The sequence below is a fragment of the Acartia tonsa genome, chromosome 1 (genome assembly GCF_053477335.1).
Source record: "Acartia tonsa isolate MP-2025a chromosome 1, ASM5347733v1, whole genome shotgun sequence".
Lineage (NCBI taxonomy): Eukaryota > Metazoa > Arthropoda > Copepoda > Calanoida > Acartiidae > Acartia > Acartia tonsa.
In genome coordinates this window covers 44,710,644-44,725,782 of record NC_137260.1, presented here as the reverse complement: position 1 = coordinate 44,725,782, position 15,139 = coordinate 44,710,644, and the positions used below count along the sequence as shown (strand labels likewise).

The following is a 15,139-nucleotide window of genomic DNA, read 5'->3' as shown; positions in this document are numbered from 1 at the left end:
ACTAGTTGTATATCAATTTTGATAAATAATCTTATGTTAGGTATGCTCCAAAGAATGGTTCAGCTTCAGCTACATATTTTGAGAGGATGGCCTACATTGAAGAAAGATTTTATGAGTAAGTTTATACTCTATAATACATAGTACAACGATGACTGTTTGTCTGTCTGAAGTAGTTTAAGATCTTGTTAAACGCTGAACCGATTGGGAACTTCTTTTTAGAGAATATAGCTACTGGTCATGCAGGTGAAACAGCTATGACCCCCCCCCCCCCAAAAAAAAACACACACACACACACATTTCTTGCCCCAAAAATATTATTCTGAAATCATGGTGTTGTTTGTAAATACTACAAGGTTAAAATCAAAACTATTTCTTAGATCTTAATTCACATTTTTCCTACTTAGAATCTGGAAGGATATGTCACTTGATGATTCTTTGGCAGAGTTGGAGAGATCCAAGTTGGCTGTCTGGGATTATCCAGTGTCAGACAAATATACCAAGGTAAAACGAGTGAAAAATATCCATAAAATTAATGCTGAAAACGGATTTTAAAAAGGACATATGATTTAATGCTATAATACTGTAAGATAAACAAGCAACAAATAAGACAGTCAGACAACAAACTTTATAGAATACATTTATAGAAAAAAAGAAAATTAGCTTTCACATAAATAAACTTTTAAATAAAAGGGAAAAAAATGAAAAGTTACACCTAACCCCATCATAAATATATTTTTCATTTTATATTATAAAACATGTAATATATTACAAAATCGTAACAAATTACATATAGAAATAAATACATGTTTAAGTCATATATCTTCCTTTCATGTTGACTCGCATATAATATTAATTAATTAACTATTTCTGGATACAAAATATATAAAGTAATACTTTTGTTATTTTGATACTTCTACTTGTTACTAATGTAAATTACCAGAGCTGGATCTTTAAATGTGTAACCGTTGCCGATGCCGCTCCCAGAGGTACAGCCACTAATCTAATAGTGATCTTTAAATCAAATTGGCTACGCGTGGCCACGGCTATATGCGATCTTTCAATGACAACCTCTTTTTGAATTTTAAGTAAAAATATGACGAAAAAAAAATAATACGTAAACACTTCAAACATTTAAAAATCCATATTTTATTGGTAGCACTGGCAGTGGCGACGGCTAAGCTACGGCTACGACTGCAGCCACGACTACGGCCACGGGTACGGCTACGGCTACGGGTACGGCAACGGCTAGGCTACGGCAACAGCTACACATTTAAAGATCCAGCTCTGTTTACCTGACAGTTTTTTAGTATACTTTGGGCTGTGCCCAAAGATATTGACGTCCAAGCTTTTTATTTTTTGGTGGGTAATATGATGGTTTCAAAGATCTTAAACGGACAATATACTACTTTAGTTTTTAAATATTTCATTATTATCCATCTTCGTCATGAATTACTGTACATCTAATTTTTTTTTCTCCTAGTATTGGAGAAAAAAATTTATAAGTATAAAAAGCAAAGCTAAACGGAAATATCTATCTATCTATTTACAAATCCATCTATCCGTTGTTATATACTCTACACATAGATATGGCAAAGTATGCAAGAAGCGAAACTACCAGAAACTGACGAAGAAGCTTATGAAAGGAAATATATTAAACCATTGAAAAATCTATTTACACTTTATTTTTTGCTAGTGGCTGGCGAAAGGAAGGCGAAAGGATGGGCAAAACAACAGCCTTAAACGACACACAGAAAACTGTCCCGAATTCGTATTAATTTTGAGGAACAAGACTCCAGTGACGTCATACTTTTCTTTCCCGAAAAAGGGAAGGGGGGAAGAAAATCTCTTCAAAATAGATGGGGAAAACCCCCTTTTCTCCCATCATTTTTTTCTTCCCCCCTTCCCTTTTTTTTCTTTCCCCCTTCCCTTTTTCGGGAGAGAAAAATATGACGTAACTGGAGTCTTGTTCCTCAAAATTAATACAAATTCGGGACAGTTTTCTGTGTGTCGCCTTAAACCTAACCAAGATTTTAATCTAAAAATAGAAAGCCTTTTCCGGAACATTTGTAATCAGTTATCGAATTATTAATCTTCATACAAAAAAAACTTTACTACTTGAAGTGGGTGGGGAGTGGACGAAGTCGACAACCCACATTCAATTTTCGTTTTGAAAAGGATAATAAAAATTTTGAAAAGTCATTTTTCTAGTGACGATTGCTATTTGGAGGGTGGTGGTACCCTCACCCGGAAAAAAAGGTATAAACCTTTCCAGGCCTATGAGAATCTACAATGTAAAGGATGCAATATCGGTTCATATGGTGAGATCCTTTATTGAAGATAGACACTCTGTTACTTTTATATAAGGATTAGTATTGATTAAGAAAGTCCAAACAAGTATTATACAGTAAAAAAAATAAGTTAATATTCACATGTTAAAATATTTTTGTGAGCAGAGTTCGAGCCTCCCCCTCCTCTTCTGAAGGTTTTGCCTTCTTGGGTAAGAATAATGCAATTATACTAGTAGATACGCCAAAGTAAGATATTTTGTTTTTGATAAATTTATAAAGGTTGTATTTCTGGTAATTTTATTTGTAACCTCTGAATTTAGATGTTATTGGTTTGATTTTCATAAATTTGCATTTAGTGCTGCTATATAAAGTGAATTGATTTTTGAATGGGATTGATTATTTTATAAGATTGATACATAATTACATGGATGTTGAATAGGGTGGGTCGATTTTAGACATTTTTTTCTGAGGCCAAAGCGGGGATCTGCAAATGATTTGTATGAGTATAATACACCTCTGGATAATTTAAAATTTATCCTAAGTCTTGAAACCGCTGACGACCAGACATTCAATTGTATAGCTATTTGTAAATGGGAGTCAAAAATTTATTGAATCAGAACTATGGCTTCATGGTACTCCCAGGAAAGGCATTGAGGAGTAGAATCAGGAACTTTTGACCGTTTCAAAAAATCTCGTTCCTAGCCTGAGAAAGTCTAAAAAACCTCTACAAATTGGACAATTCTCAATAAACCTTTAAAAAATGTGTTTTTTTAGTGATTTCTAAGGCTAGGAACGAGATATTTGGAAACGGACAAAAGTTCCTGATTCAGCTCCTCAAGGCCTTTCCAGGGAGCACCATGAAGCCATAGTTCTGATTCAAAGATTTTTTTGACTGTCGTCTTTGCATATTAATAAGTAATCAAATATATTTCTTAGTGGTCGCGTTCTAAAACTCAATTTTTTAAAATTCCTTTTCGGTCAGAAATGTTTTAAAGGTTAATTTTATCCGTTGCATATCCCCTCTTTGAACCAGATTTTTATGTACTCTAATATAGTGATAAGTTGAACTTGCAGCTGGGTAAAATAAGGTTACCCACATCCACCCCTTTTACCCCTTCCCCTCCCCTCTTACTGGATGAACTAACTGACCAATTTAACAATCAATTGGTTAGATTTTGAAAATTGATGATTAGAGCCCAAATGATGTATCTATCTAGTGTAATCCATGTTTATTAGGTGATGCGACGGACATCAGGTACCAGACCCTGATCAACTGTGACCTGCAGATGGTTGGAGAGGAGTTCTCCAGGAAGCCCTACGCCCTGGCGGTACAACAGGGCTCACCACTCAAAGATCAACTCAATGATGCGTAAGAAAATATTTTTACAAATTTTTATGAATTATGTTGGGTTAAAGGATTAATTTTGAATAAAGGGAAAGTTGCATGAAGTGCATTTCAGAAAAATGATTTCAAGCATAAGTTATAGGTACACCATAAAACATATATAACATTGTATTGCAATAAATAACAAACAATTAAACATCACTATATTAGTCGTAATGCTGTTTTTGTGAAAATAAGCCAGCTATATAAATTTAATATATTACAAAAATACGATTTTCAAGTCTTGACATTTTTCAAACCACATGGTAAAAACTTAAAATTCTTTCAAATATATGCACTATAAATTCAGTTTAAACCATTGAACAGCAAAAAATATGCAGTTCACTAAATTCAAGTTTAAATGCACTTCATGCAACTACCCCTTGAATTTTTGATTTAATGATTGGACTACCTCAGAGTTGAAAAAATTGTACATTGAATAAATTTTGTATAAGTTTTTCAACAACCATGAAAAACACTAGAAGAATATGGAATTATTGTAAGATGATTTAACTTTACAGACAATTGACATTTAAAGATTATTGAATAAACCCCTTTTTGCTTCATATTCAATATTTTCTAATGTCTTTTTGTCTAGAAATAAAAAGAATATAAGCTTGTTAATAATAAATTATTATCAAGTTTTTCATCAAAGGACAAAGAATATTTTATATAAAAGTTTCAAAATATTTGAAATAAAAAGTTTAAATCTAGAAATATATTTAGAATATTAAAACTGTTAAATCAGCGAAAGTTGGAAAATTTGAAAGAGAAATGGTGGAATCAAAATCCTTTGAAAAAGGTAAAAACTTTATTTTGTTTCTTTCAACTCAAAACATATATCAATTTTCCTTGAAGAAAATTATATGTAACTAATAAGAAACAAAACTGAAATTCATTAAGCTTTTCTAACAAAGTCAAGTGTCCATTTATTAGTCAATAAAAGTTTGTTTTAAATATATACTTAATGGAACTGCCCTAGTGAATTTAAATTTAAATATCATATATTTATTTTGTGGGCTTAAAAAACAGTACTTATTTTAGGATAACACAGTTTCTCTATCCATGATATTATTATATTTATAGTCTTGTGATGATACAGAGGGTGAGGGTGGTGGTATCTCTATTCATAATATTATCATATTAATAGTCTTTTGATGATTCAGAGGGTGAGGGTGGTGGTATCTCTATCCATGATACTATTATATTTATAGTCTTGTGATGATACAGAGGGTGAGGGTGGTGGTATCTCTATCAATAATATTATTATATTTATAGTCTTGTGATGATACAGAGGGTGAGGGTGGTGGTATCTCTATCCATGATACTATTATATTTATAGTCTTGTGATGATACAAAGGGTGAGGGTGGTGGTATCTCTATTCATAATATTATTATATTTATAGTCTTGTGATGATACAGAGGGTGAGGGTGGTGGTATCTCTATTCATAATATTATTATATTTATAGTCTTGTGATGATACAGAGGGTGAGGGTGGTGGTATCTCTATTCATAATATTGGTGGTGTCTTTATTGTTGTTTTTGTGGGTGAGTTGCATTTATCTTTTTCAATTTCTCTAATTTTTAAAATATAATTTAATTTTAATTTTAATTGGTTAATTCTTCAATATAAAAAAGTAGTAGCATTATTTTTAATCATAGAATAAAGTTCAAAATATTATAGGCAAATGTAATTTTAGAATCAATTTGAAATACAGTTTGAATACAACAAGGCATTTGATGATTATGTTTACAAAAGTGGGAAATATTTAGGTATTGGCTTGGCCATAATAACTCTGGCAGTTGAGTACTGGTACTACAAGAGTAAACGTCCTGGAAGTCAAGTTGGAAGCATTACAAAGGTAATCCTATAGAAACTGTCTGTAAGTTCCCTCTAGTTCTTCTTTACAGGAAAGCTTCTTTTAGATCCAGAAAATATTTATAACAATTTTAGAGAAATATATAGATATATGTATTTCAAAATAGAATTCTCTCTGAGAAAAAAATGTCCTCAAACTTTCTGTTATGTTTATACTAAAATTTAAAGTGGAAGATTCAAAAAAGTAATTCATAGAAATATTCTAATAACCTTAAATACGTGATTTTTATTTTAAAATATATTTAGGTTAACCCTAAGGATGCAGAATATATGTAAGTAGAAAACTTTTAATTTATCATTTTCTTTGTATGTTTGAGAACTAAAAATTCCTAAATATATTATATATGAGCTGAAGAGCTTGCTAGACTTGTATTTTTTGAGATTATTAAACTTATATAAATCCACTATTGAGTCTTTTCTAATTGAACAATTGAATACAGTTTGGCTTCTCTTTTGCTATTATAGCCATCTAACATGAAATTTTCAAACTAATTTATACTTTAGAAGACGCGGTGATAAGGGTATTGCTGCAGTTGCAAATCCTTGGTAGATAGACAGATATCAAACATTTGGCTTGTAGCTGGTTCTGCAAGCATTTACAATTACTTTAAAGTGCAGGGTGTTTATATGTTGTTAGATGTTACATTATTTATTAAGTCACCCTGGTTATGTCTGCACTTAGCTTATAAGGGACCTGTTATAAAATTATCAAAAATTTACTTACATATATATGTAATAACATTATTACAGGTTTGATGTTTTACTTTTATTCTACCTATCTTTATAAATTTTGATAATTTTGTAATTTGTATTAGAAAGTAAGGGCCTTTTTATAAAATGATTGAAAATAATTTTCAATAATCTAAAAAGATTTTGAGGATTTAAAATTAAACAAATTAATTATTTATCTTAATGATTTTGTTCAATAGAAATATAAAAATTGAGTTGTTGTTTGGAGCCTATTGCTAAATCAATGAAAGCTATTAAATTTTTAATCATTTTATAGATTGAAATTAGTTTATAAGGGCTCTATTACAGAATTCTTAATTCTATTTTAAATTAAGTATTTTGTAATTTATATTAGTTTGTAAGGGCTCTATTGCAGAATTCTTAATTTTAATATATTAAGAATTCTGTAATTTATATTAGTTTGTAAGGGCTCTATTACAGAATTCTTAATTTTGATATAAATTAAGTATTCTGTAATTTATATTAGTTTGTAAGGGCTCTATTACAGAATTCTTAATTTTAATATAAATTAAGGATTTTGTAATTTATATTAGTTTGTAAGGGCTCTATTACAGAATTCTTAATTTTAATATGAATTGAGAATTCTGTAATTTATATTAGTTTGTAAGGGCTCTATTACAGAATTCTTAATTTTAGTATTAATTATTGATTTTGTAATTTTTATTAGTTTGTAAGGGCTCTATTACAGAATTCTTAATTTTGATATAAATTAAGTATTCTGTAATTTATATTAGTTTGTAAGGGCTCTATTACAGAATTCCTAATTTTAATATAAATTAAGGATTTTGTAATTTATATTAGTTTGTAAGGGCTCTATTACAGAATTCTTAATTTTAATATGAATTAAGAATTCAGTAATTTATATTAGTTTGTAAGGGCTCTATTATAGAATTCTTAATTTTAATAGAAATTAAAAATTCTGTAATTTATATTAGCTCGTAAGGGCTACATGCATTTATACCTACTTTAGCTTTAAGGGAACTCTACTGACAATAAAAAAAAATATGAAAGATATTTGTAAACTTGTATTAGAACTTACAATTACAAATTAATTTTGGTAGAGGTTAGTTTATAAGGGCCCTCATTTTTATATTTTTACATTTTAATGCTAAAGTATAAAAATGTTGTATTAGATTTAAGGGAATAGATATTTAATGTTTTTGTTAAAACTATAAAACATTAAATTTCTATAAAAATAATGTAAATAAATGTTGTTTCTTGTCTATTTATATAATTTCTGTATGTATTAAACTCATGTGATAAGGAATGTGATTTATTTTGTCAGATATCAATAAATATATATCTTATATGAATACTATTCTACATATTCTATTCAATACCTTCCAAATTCAAAATATCTTTTAGGATACCAATTTTCTAGACTGTTGTTAAAGGTTTGTCATTTCAAAATAGGGAACTTTTCTATAACTTCTTTGATGACCCTCTTCATTCCTTAATATAAATAATTGAATTTTTTGGGGGAAAGGATCATTATGCTTAACCTAGGCAAGAGGCCCTAACCCTGCAGGGCTCCCCTGTATCCCACCTAACTGAAGCAAAGAAATCAAAATTAAGCCAGTAAAACCTCAGAAGAAATTTATACTTTGGACATAAAACAGTGTTTGATATATAATAGAAAAAAATATCTAAGCAATTTTTTCATTCAAAATCCACCATATTGGCTAATTCAAAGTAATAATGTAGGAAAATAGTCCAAAAAACTTGTAATTATATTTAATAATTTGATTGAAGAAAACTATTGCCATTAAAACCTTCAAGCCAATCCAAAATATAAGCATTTTAAAAATCGCGTAGGTTATTAAAAAAATAAAGCTTGATAACAATAATATTATTCAGGCCTAAAAAAACTGGAATATTAGTCTAAAATCTACATATGTATCTAGGGGAGTGTGACTTTCATCCAGAACCCTTACTCCCTCTTAAATTTACCAGCTATAAAAGGCAGAATTTAATCATTTACCTCCTATTTGTTCTATCTCTGAATCACTAAATATATAAAAATAAATGTTGAGATATATCTGAGTTGTCCCATAAGCAATATGTTCCAAGTTTTCCTTCAACCAAGTAAAGTTTGAGATATATAAAAGGCGTTCATTTAATGCTACTAATAACTAAATAGATATTATATTTTACATAAACCAAAGTTTTAAGTTGTCAAAGAACCTTAGGTAAGGCATAGGTTGGGAATGGAAAAAAAACTACCATCCTCCCCCAAATTTACTATCTATAATACAAAGTAGAACGATGTCTGTCTGTGTGTTTGTGTGTGTTTGTGTGTTTGTCTGTTTGTTTGTAACGAAGGATCTCGCTAACCGCTGAACCGATCGGGTTCTCCTTAACAGGGTAGCTTCTCATAGGTCTCGGGAAGGTTTATAACTATTTTCTTGGGGGGTGGGACACCCCCAACCCCCCCAAAATGAAAATCCCCCCCAGAAAAAAAAAATTTTGAATTTTTTTAACTAAAATTAAAAATGAGGGGGGGGGCACCCGGCACCCCCCTCCCCAAAAAAAAAATTTTTTTTCGCTCCCCCCAAAAATTTTTTTTTTTACTTTTTCTTTTAAAATCTAAAATAAGAAATTTAATTTTTAAATTCGACTCTCTCCTCAAGTCCCCCTAGAGACCTCTAGGGGCGTAGCCGCTAGTTTATTTAAAAAGTAAGTTGATACTTTTAGGGAAAGCAAAAAAAACATTTCAGTTTATTACATAAAAAAGCCTCTGTTTTCTAAACACACAATGTCAAATAGAAAGGAATTTTAGGAAACTAAATGACTCTTATAAAAATGATTGGATACTTTGTATGATACAAAGTTGTTGAAACTATGTATGGTAATAAAGGACGGCAGATTCTGCTACAATTCGTCCATTGTCTGCTAGAAAAATCTATCCATTTTCTTTTTATTCTTCTTTTTATGTGTATCATTTGATTAGTTAGGTTGGGCAACTTATGTCTACTCTAAGTTTAAATATGGCTTAGACGTACCAATTCAAGTTTTATTTCATTTAAAGACTGAAATATTTTTTAATTACCTACACAAATATTTATTACTAGCAGCTATGCCCCTAGCATCTAGAGACTCTAAAGGACAGAGAGGGACTAGAAAATAACATAAAACCATCCCAAGACTTAGATCTGAAAATAGAATAGCCTTCCTGAAATAGATTATGATGTCCTCTCATAAAGGGAAACTCATAGCTGGCTAAAATGACGAAAACCCCAATCCACCAATAATTTATGTCAAAATAAGCAACCTAAATTGACCACAATGTTCCTCTGTCATAATATCCACGTACATTCTATATCCAAATCCATTCCAATACAGTTTACTAAGATCCATGGATTGGACATTTAACTGATTTTTAAAACCTTCAAAATGTATCCTTTATAATCTCATGTCATTTGGTAATTATTAGACGTAAAATCCCCTCAAGCACCAACAAAAAATAAGTTTATTCAGCTTGTGAAAAAGTATCCCCTCTAATGTAGCATACTATCCTTTTTTACAAATATGAAGTTTATATGAAGACTGGAGACATGGGGACAAATGGAATCAGATAAAGAAGTGATATTACAGATTGTGAAAAGACAAACTGGTGCGTTCCCTCAAAGTACCTACCGGGCACATAAAACCCCCTCCTCTTACATTTTTAAAATAAGTCAAAACCAAATGTGGGGGAGTCCTAACCCTGATTGGATACCTTGTATCCAACGTAAACCAAACTGGAAAACTACCCAACCTTATTTTTAATTTATTTCTGTGCTCTACAAAGCACTTAGATGGGAACCGGTAAAAAGCTTTCTTATTAAAAATGTTTGTCTGTCCGTCTGTCTTTCTTTCTATGTGTCTGTACTAAAAGAAAAGATCCATACTGCTTTACCTATTTACAGCTGCTGGGAAGGTTTTTGTTATTTGTCGAGTACATCCACCATTGAAAGAAATATAACCCTTAAAAAATTAACCCCCCCACCCCCCCGAAAAAAAGTATTCTTTTTATACTAATTTAAAAATCGAGGGTCAATCTGAAACTAATCTTACACATAAATGAAGCTTTCTTGAAATTTAGATTTAAGAAAGAAAATAAATTTAGATAAAGCAATATCTTCCTTTAAATATATTCTTTGACCTAAATGTTTGGAATGTATATTAATATATATGAACACTTTTTTTCTTGACTCTTTGTCTGGGGCAAGATAGATTCAACATCTTCAGCAATTTAACATATCATTAATAAATAAATTAACAGGATGTCTATCTGTCTGTGTGTTTGTGTGTTTGTCTGTATGTTTGTACCGAAGGATCTCTCTAACCCCTGAATCGATCGGGTTCTCCTTTACAGGGTAGCTTCTCAACGCCACCAGAAAAATTTTTTTTTACTTTTTCTTTTTAAAACTAAAATAAAAAAAATTGGTTACTAAATTCAACTCTTTCCTCATGAATAGACCCTAGAGGCCTCTAGGGGCGTAACCGCTAGTTATGTATTAAAGTAACAGGAAGTCTATCTGTCTTTCTGAACATATGTTTTTCAAACAAGATCTTATAAACTGTAGGACTAATTGTAGCACAATTCTGAGGAAAATTTAATATGGCCACAAGAAAACATTTCATAAAATTTTAATTTTCAATAAATTAATGCAAATTGCTTTTATTTATACATTTAACTTAACCATATTTAAACTTTACAAGTCGTGCACCTTTCCACATCTTAATCGTTCGGAGAAGGGGGTGGGGGGAAGCGTTGAACGCGACCCCTTATTATCTCAGCTCCTATTAGAGCTAGAGGGCTCAAATCAGTCTTTATATAAGATTTGAGTTACAACCTAACTAAAAAGATTCTAATTGAATTAACTCTACTTGGTGGTCTACACTTCACGTGTGTGTATATATTTCCATGTAACCCAGATATGACAAGAAAATAAATCCAAACTCAGGGATATTAGGGGATAAGACATTGGATATCCCAATTATTATATCATTTGTATTTTGAAATTGTTTGTGGAAAATGTAAACAAACACTGCCTGCTTGTAACTAACCAATCAAACTTTAATAAAAGTCCCCAAAGTTTCTGAGCGAACGAATAAGATAACGTGGTTATAAAATTTTAGATACCTGTGTAAAATTACTGTCCAATGTGCCCTCCCTCCCTGTTCCCAACTAGATAATTTATATTCATGCTGCCAGCTTGCAACTTTACACTCAGAAAATACTCCAAAGGGCAAAGATAGGAAAATGGTTTTCTCAGACAAAATCTTAGGGGATAAAACAAAAGTCTATAAAGTGATGTACATTGTACAACCCCGATTATGAAAACAAAATTATGAAACTTTATTGGTTGAAAAGATTCGACACAGACTCACAGTAAGCTTGGGCATAAACCAGCAAGGTTCTAGGCTCCCCAAGGCACTAGTCTCTAAAATTTATTTGTAATATTGTCTTATAATGATTTAACTGTTAATCTATAAAGTGTGTTACCTTTTTTATGTTTTATTATTATTTGGCCACAACTTGGTCAAAAATGCTCACAAATCAGACCTTTTTTGACAGAAGATGCTCAAATGGTTCCTTTACAAGCCCAATAAATCAGTTTTAAGATATCTTTATATTTCAAGGAAAATTGATGAAAATACTAAAAAACGGCAAATTTGGGTGTTACCTTTTATATGCACAGATACCATAAAATCAACAGAAAAAATACTTATTTTTACTTTTCTGTCATTTTTAAAGTTTGATTCTGTTAAATTGGCTATTCTTGAAGGGATTTATGCATTGATTATACTGAAACATAATATTGGACAGAAATTAATGTATTTCAAAGAAAGAAATTTTGGAAAATAAGAAATTTGACCTCTATCACTTCAGAGGACAGCTGCCAACCTCCAGTTGACAGGATATAGTTAAATACTTGTTAGCAATAATAATTAGCCCAAAAAGTAAAACAAAATTTTTTTAATATGGTAAAAAAATGATAATCTAAATCTTAATTTTGGGGATGATGATCTTAAAGACGCTCTTGCTGTTGGTGATGATGACCCAGATGGTATCCAAATACATGAGCATTATGACAACTTATCTATTAAACTATGGTCCGGTTTTTGTATTTGTAGCATTCTCCAATCAAGAGAAATCCCAAAACATACAATCATGGTTTTTAAATTCTCCAATTCATAAGGTAAATATAGTAGTTTTTAAAAGATGGTTATATTTCTTGTTACAACTTTTAATTGGAGACTGCTACAAATACAAAAATTGGACTATAGTTCAATAGATGAGTTGTCATAATGCTCATGTACTTGGATACGATCTGGGTCATCATCACCACCAGTAAAAGCGTCCTTCAGATCATCATCCCCAAAATTAAGATTTAGATTATCATTTTTTTACCATATTAAAAAAACTTTTTGTTCTACTTTTTGGGCTAATTATTATTGCTAACAAGTATTTAACTATATCCTGTCAACTGGAGGTTGGCAGCTGTCCTCTGAAGTGATAGAGGTCGAATTTCTTATTTTTAAAATTTTCTTTCTTTGAAATACATTAATTTCTGCAAAATATTATGTTTCAGTATATTTCAATGCATAAATCCCTTCAAGAATAGCCAATTTAACAGAATCAAACTTTAAAAATGACAGAAAAGTAAAAATAAGTATTTTTTCTGTTGATTTTATGGTATCTGTGCATATAAAAGGTAACACCCAAATTTGCTGTTTTTTAGTATTTTCATAAATTTTTCTTGAAACACAAAGATATCTTAAAACTGATTGATTGGGCTTGTAAAGGAACCATTTGAGTATCTTTGGTCGAAAAAGGTCTGATTTGTGAACATTTTTAACCAAGTTGTGACCAAATAATAATAAAACATAAAATAAAGTAACACACTTTATGTTAATTTATATTTTAAAGTTGTTGTACAATTTTATTTATATGTGCAGTTCATCCCAGGGATCTGGAGGTATAGGACAATTTTGGGGGGGTAAATACCCCCCCCCAAAAAAATAAAAAATCTATAACATAAAAATTTAAATTACCCCCCCCCCCCCAAAAAAAAATTTTACCCCATTGTAAACTTAACTAATAAATAAGAATGCTTGTTTACAAAACTTTTGGTACCAGTATAATTTAATGTCCAATGTCCCCTTCCTGCCTAACATGATACAATAACATCCAGATATTTTTAGACGTAAGACTTTTGTATGAATGAATGTTCTTATATTCTATCCTATATTCTTTATTATATTCTTTCTTTCTAGTTTTAGTAGCGAAGCTACTCTATGATTACCTTTATTTATCCGTAATGTTATATGATTATGGAAATGCCGATTTGTTGGTCATTAACACCTTACTAAAAATGAATCAAGTATACAACTTGAATAGTCTATCAGATTATCGGTCATGCTAGAAAATACCTATTTATTCAGATTTCATCATTTTTATTGTCGCACACTTATCTTTCTCAATTTCATCAGTTTTATACCTTTCTTTGTCCATCTATGATTTTTTTGTGCTTCGCTTCTTAAGTTCTTATGGATGCTGTTGTCATCCTTGTTTGTGTGTTACTGTTTAAAGTAGTCTAGAACAATATTGAAAGATCACAAATGCCCGGCCGTAATTTTTTTTTTTGTATTTAATTTATGTCGTTTTCCCTAAAATAATTTTGATTGAGATACAGAAGTTGCTTCTGTTGAGACAGAGATACGTTTGGATGTATGGATATAACCTCTGTGTATGGAGTAGCTGCGTGACCTGAAACCTGGAAGATAACTGTAGCAAAAACACTCGAGGAAGGATTAGAAGAGAGATTATGAGAGCAGCAAAAAGTTTGTTCGTTCTTGTCTGCAAAAAGTCTTTTTTTTAACCAAAAACATCAGATAAATTAACTATAAAAATCAAACACATCCTTTGTTTTATAAACAACAACAAAATTAGGCGAGAATAGTTATTTATTACATCGTATACAGTGGAAAATTGTCTGTTATATGATGTTTTTAGCATAGCTAGGAAGCAGTTCGACACCTGGGGATATTAATCCGTTTCGAAGACATTTCCGAAACTCCTTCAAATAATGTGATATTTAGTACATATTAGTTTGGAGGAAAAACATTTTTAGCAGACGTGATAAAACATCGCAAAAAAGTTAAAAGCTGAAGAAACTGGGTCACACTAATAGACAATAGAGTACACACAGACAAACTATTGGACAATAGAGTAAACACAGACAAACTAATAGACAATAGAGTACACACAGACAAACTAATAAACAATAGAGTACACACAGACAAACTAATAGACAATAGAGTACACACAGACAAACTAATAGACAATAGAGTACACACAGACAAACTATTGGACAATAGAGTACACACAGACAAACTAGTAGACAATAGAGTACACACAGACAAACTAATATACAATAGAGTACACACAGACAAACTATTGGACAATAGAGTAAACACAGACAAACTAATAGACAATAGAGTACACACAGACAAACTAATAGACAATAGAGTACACACAGACAAACTAATAGACAATAGAGTACACACAGACAAACTAATAGACAATAGAGTACACACAGACAAACTTATAGACAATAGAGTACACACAAACAAACTATTGGACAATAGAGTACACACAGACAAACTAGTAGACAATAGAGTACACACAGACAAACTAATAGACAATAGAGTACACACAGACAAACTAATAGACAATAGAGTACACACAAACAAACTAATAGATTTAGAGTACACACAGACAAACTAATAGACAATAGAATACACACAAAAAAAACTAATAGACAATAGAGTACACACAGACAAAC

At 30.7% G+C, this 15,139-nt stretch overlaps 1 protein-coding gene across 1 annotated transcript in view; it reads left to right on the top strand.

The window, feature by feature from the left end:
- Positions 1 to 7,615, top strand: part of Ir25a (ionotropic receptor 25a) — a 50,426-nt gene extending 42,811 nt beyond the window's left edge. The window contains exons 25-34 of the mRNA XM_080162839.1: positions 41 to 115; positions 405 to 501; positions 1,585 to 1,643; positions 2,454 to 2,497; positions 3,525 to 3,657; positions 4,399 to 4,474; positions 5,143 to 5,221; positions 5,447 to 5,535; positions 5,799 to 5,824; positions 6,057 to 7,615. Coding sequence (XP_080018965.1) covers positions 41 to 115; positions 405 to 501; positions 1,585 to 1,643; positions 2,454 to 2,497; positions 3,525 to 3,657; positions 4,399 to 4,474; positions 5,143 to 5,221; positions 5,447 to 5,535; positions 5,799 to 5,824; positions 6,057 to 6,102 — 724 coding nt within the window. The 3' untranslated portion in view covers positions 6,103 to 7,615. The remainder of the gene's footprint in view (positions 1 to 40; positions 116 to 404; positions 502 to 1,584; positions 1,644 to 2,453; positions 2,498 to 3,524; positions 3,658 to 4,398; positions 4,475 to 5,142; positions 5,222 to 5,446; positions 5,536 to 5,798; positions 5,825 to 6,056) is intronic.
- The last annotated feature ends 7,524 nt before the right edge of the window (positions 7,616 to 15,139 follow it).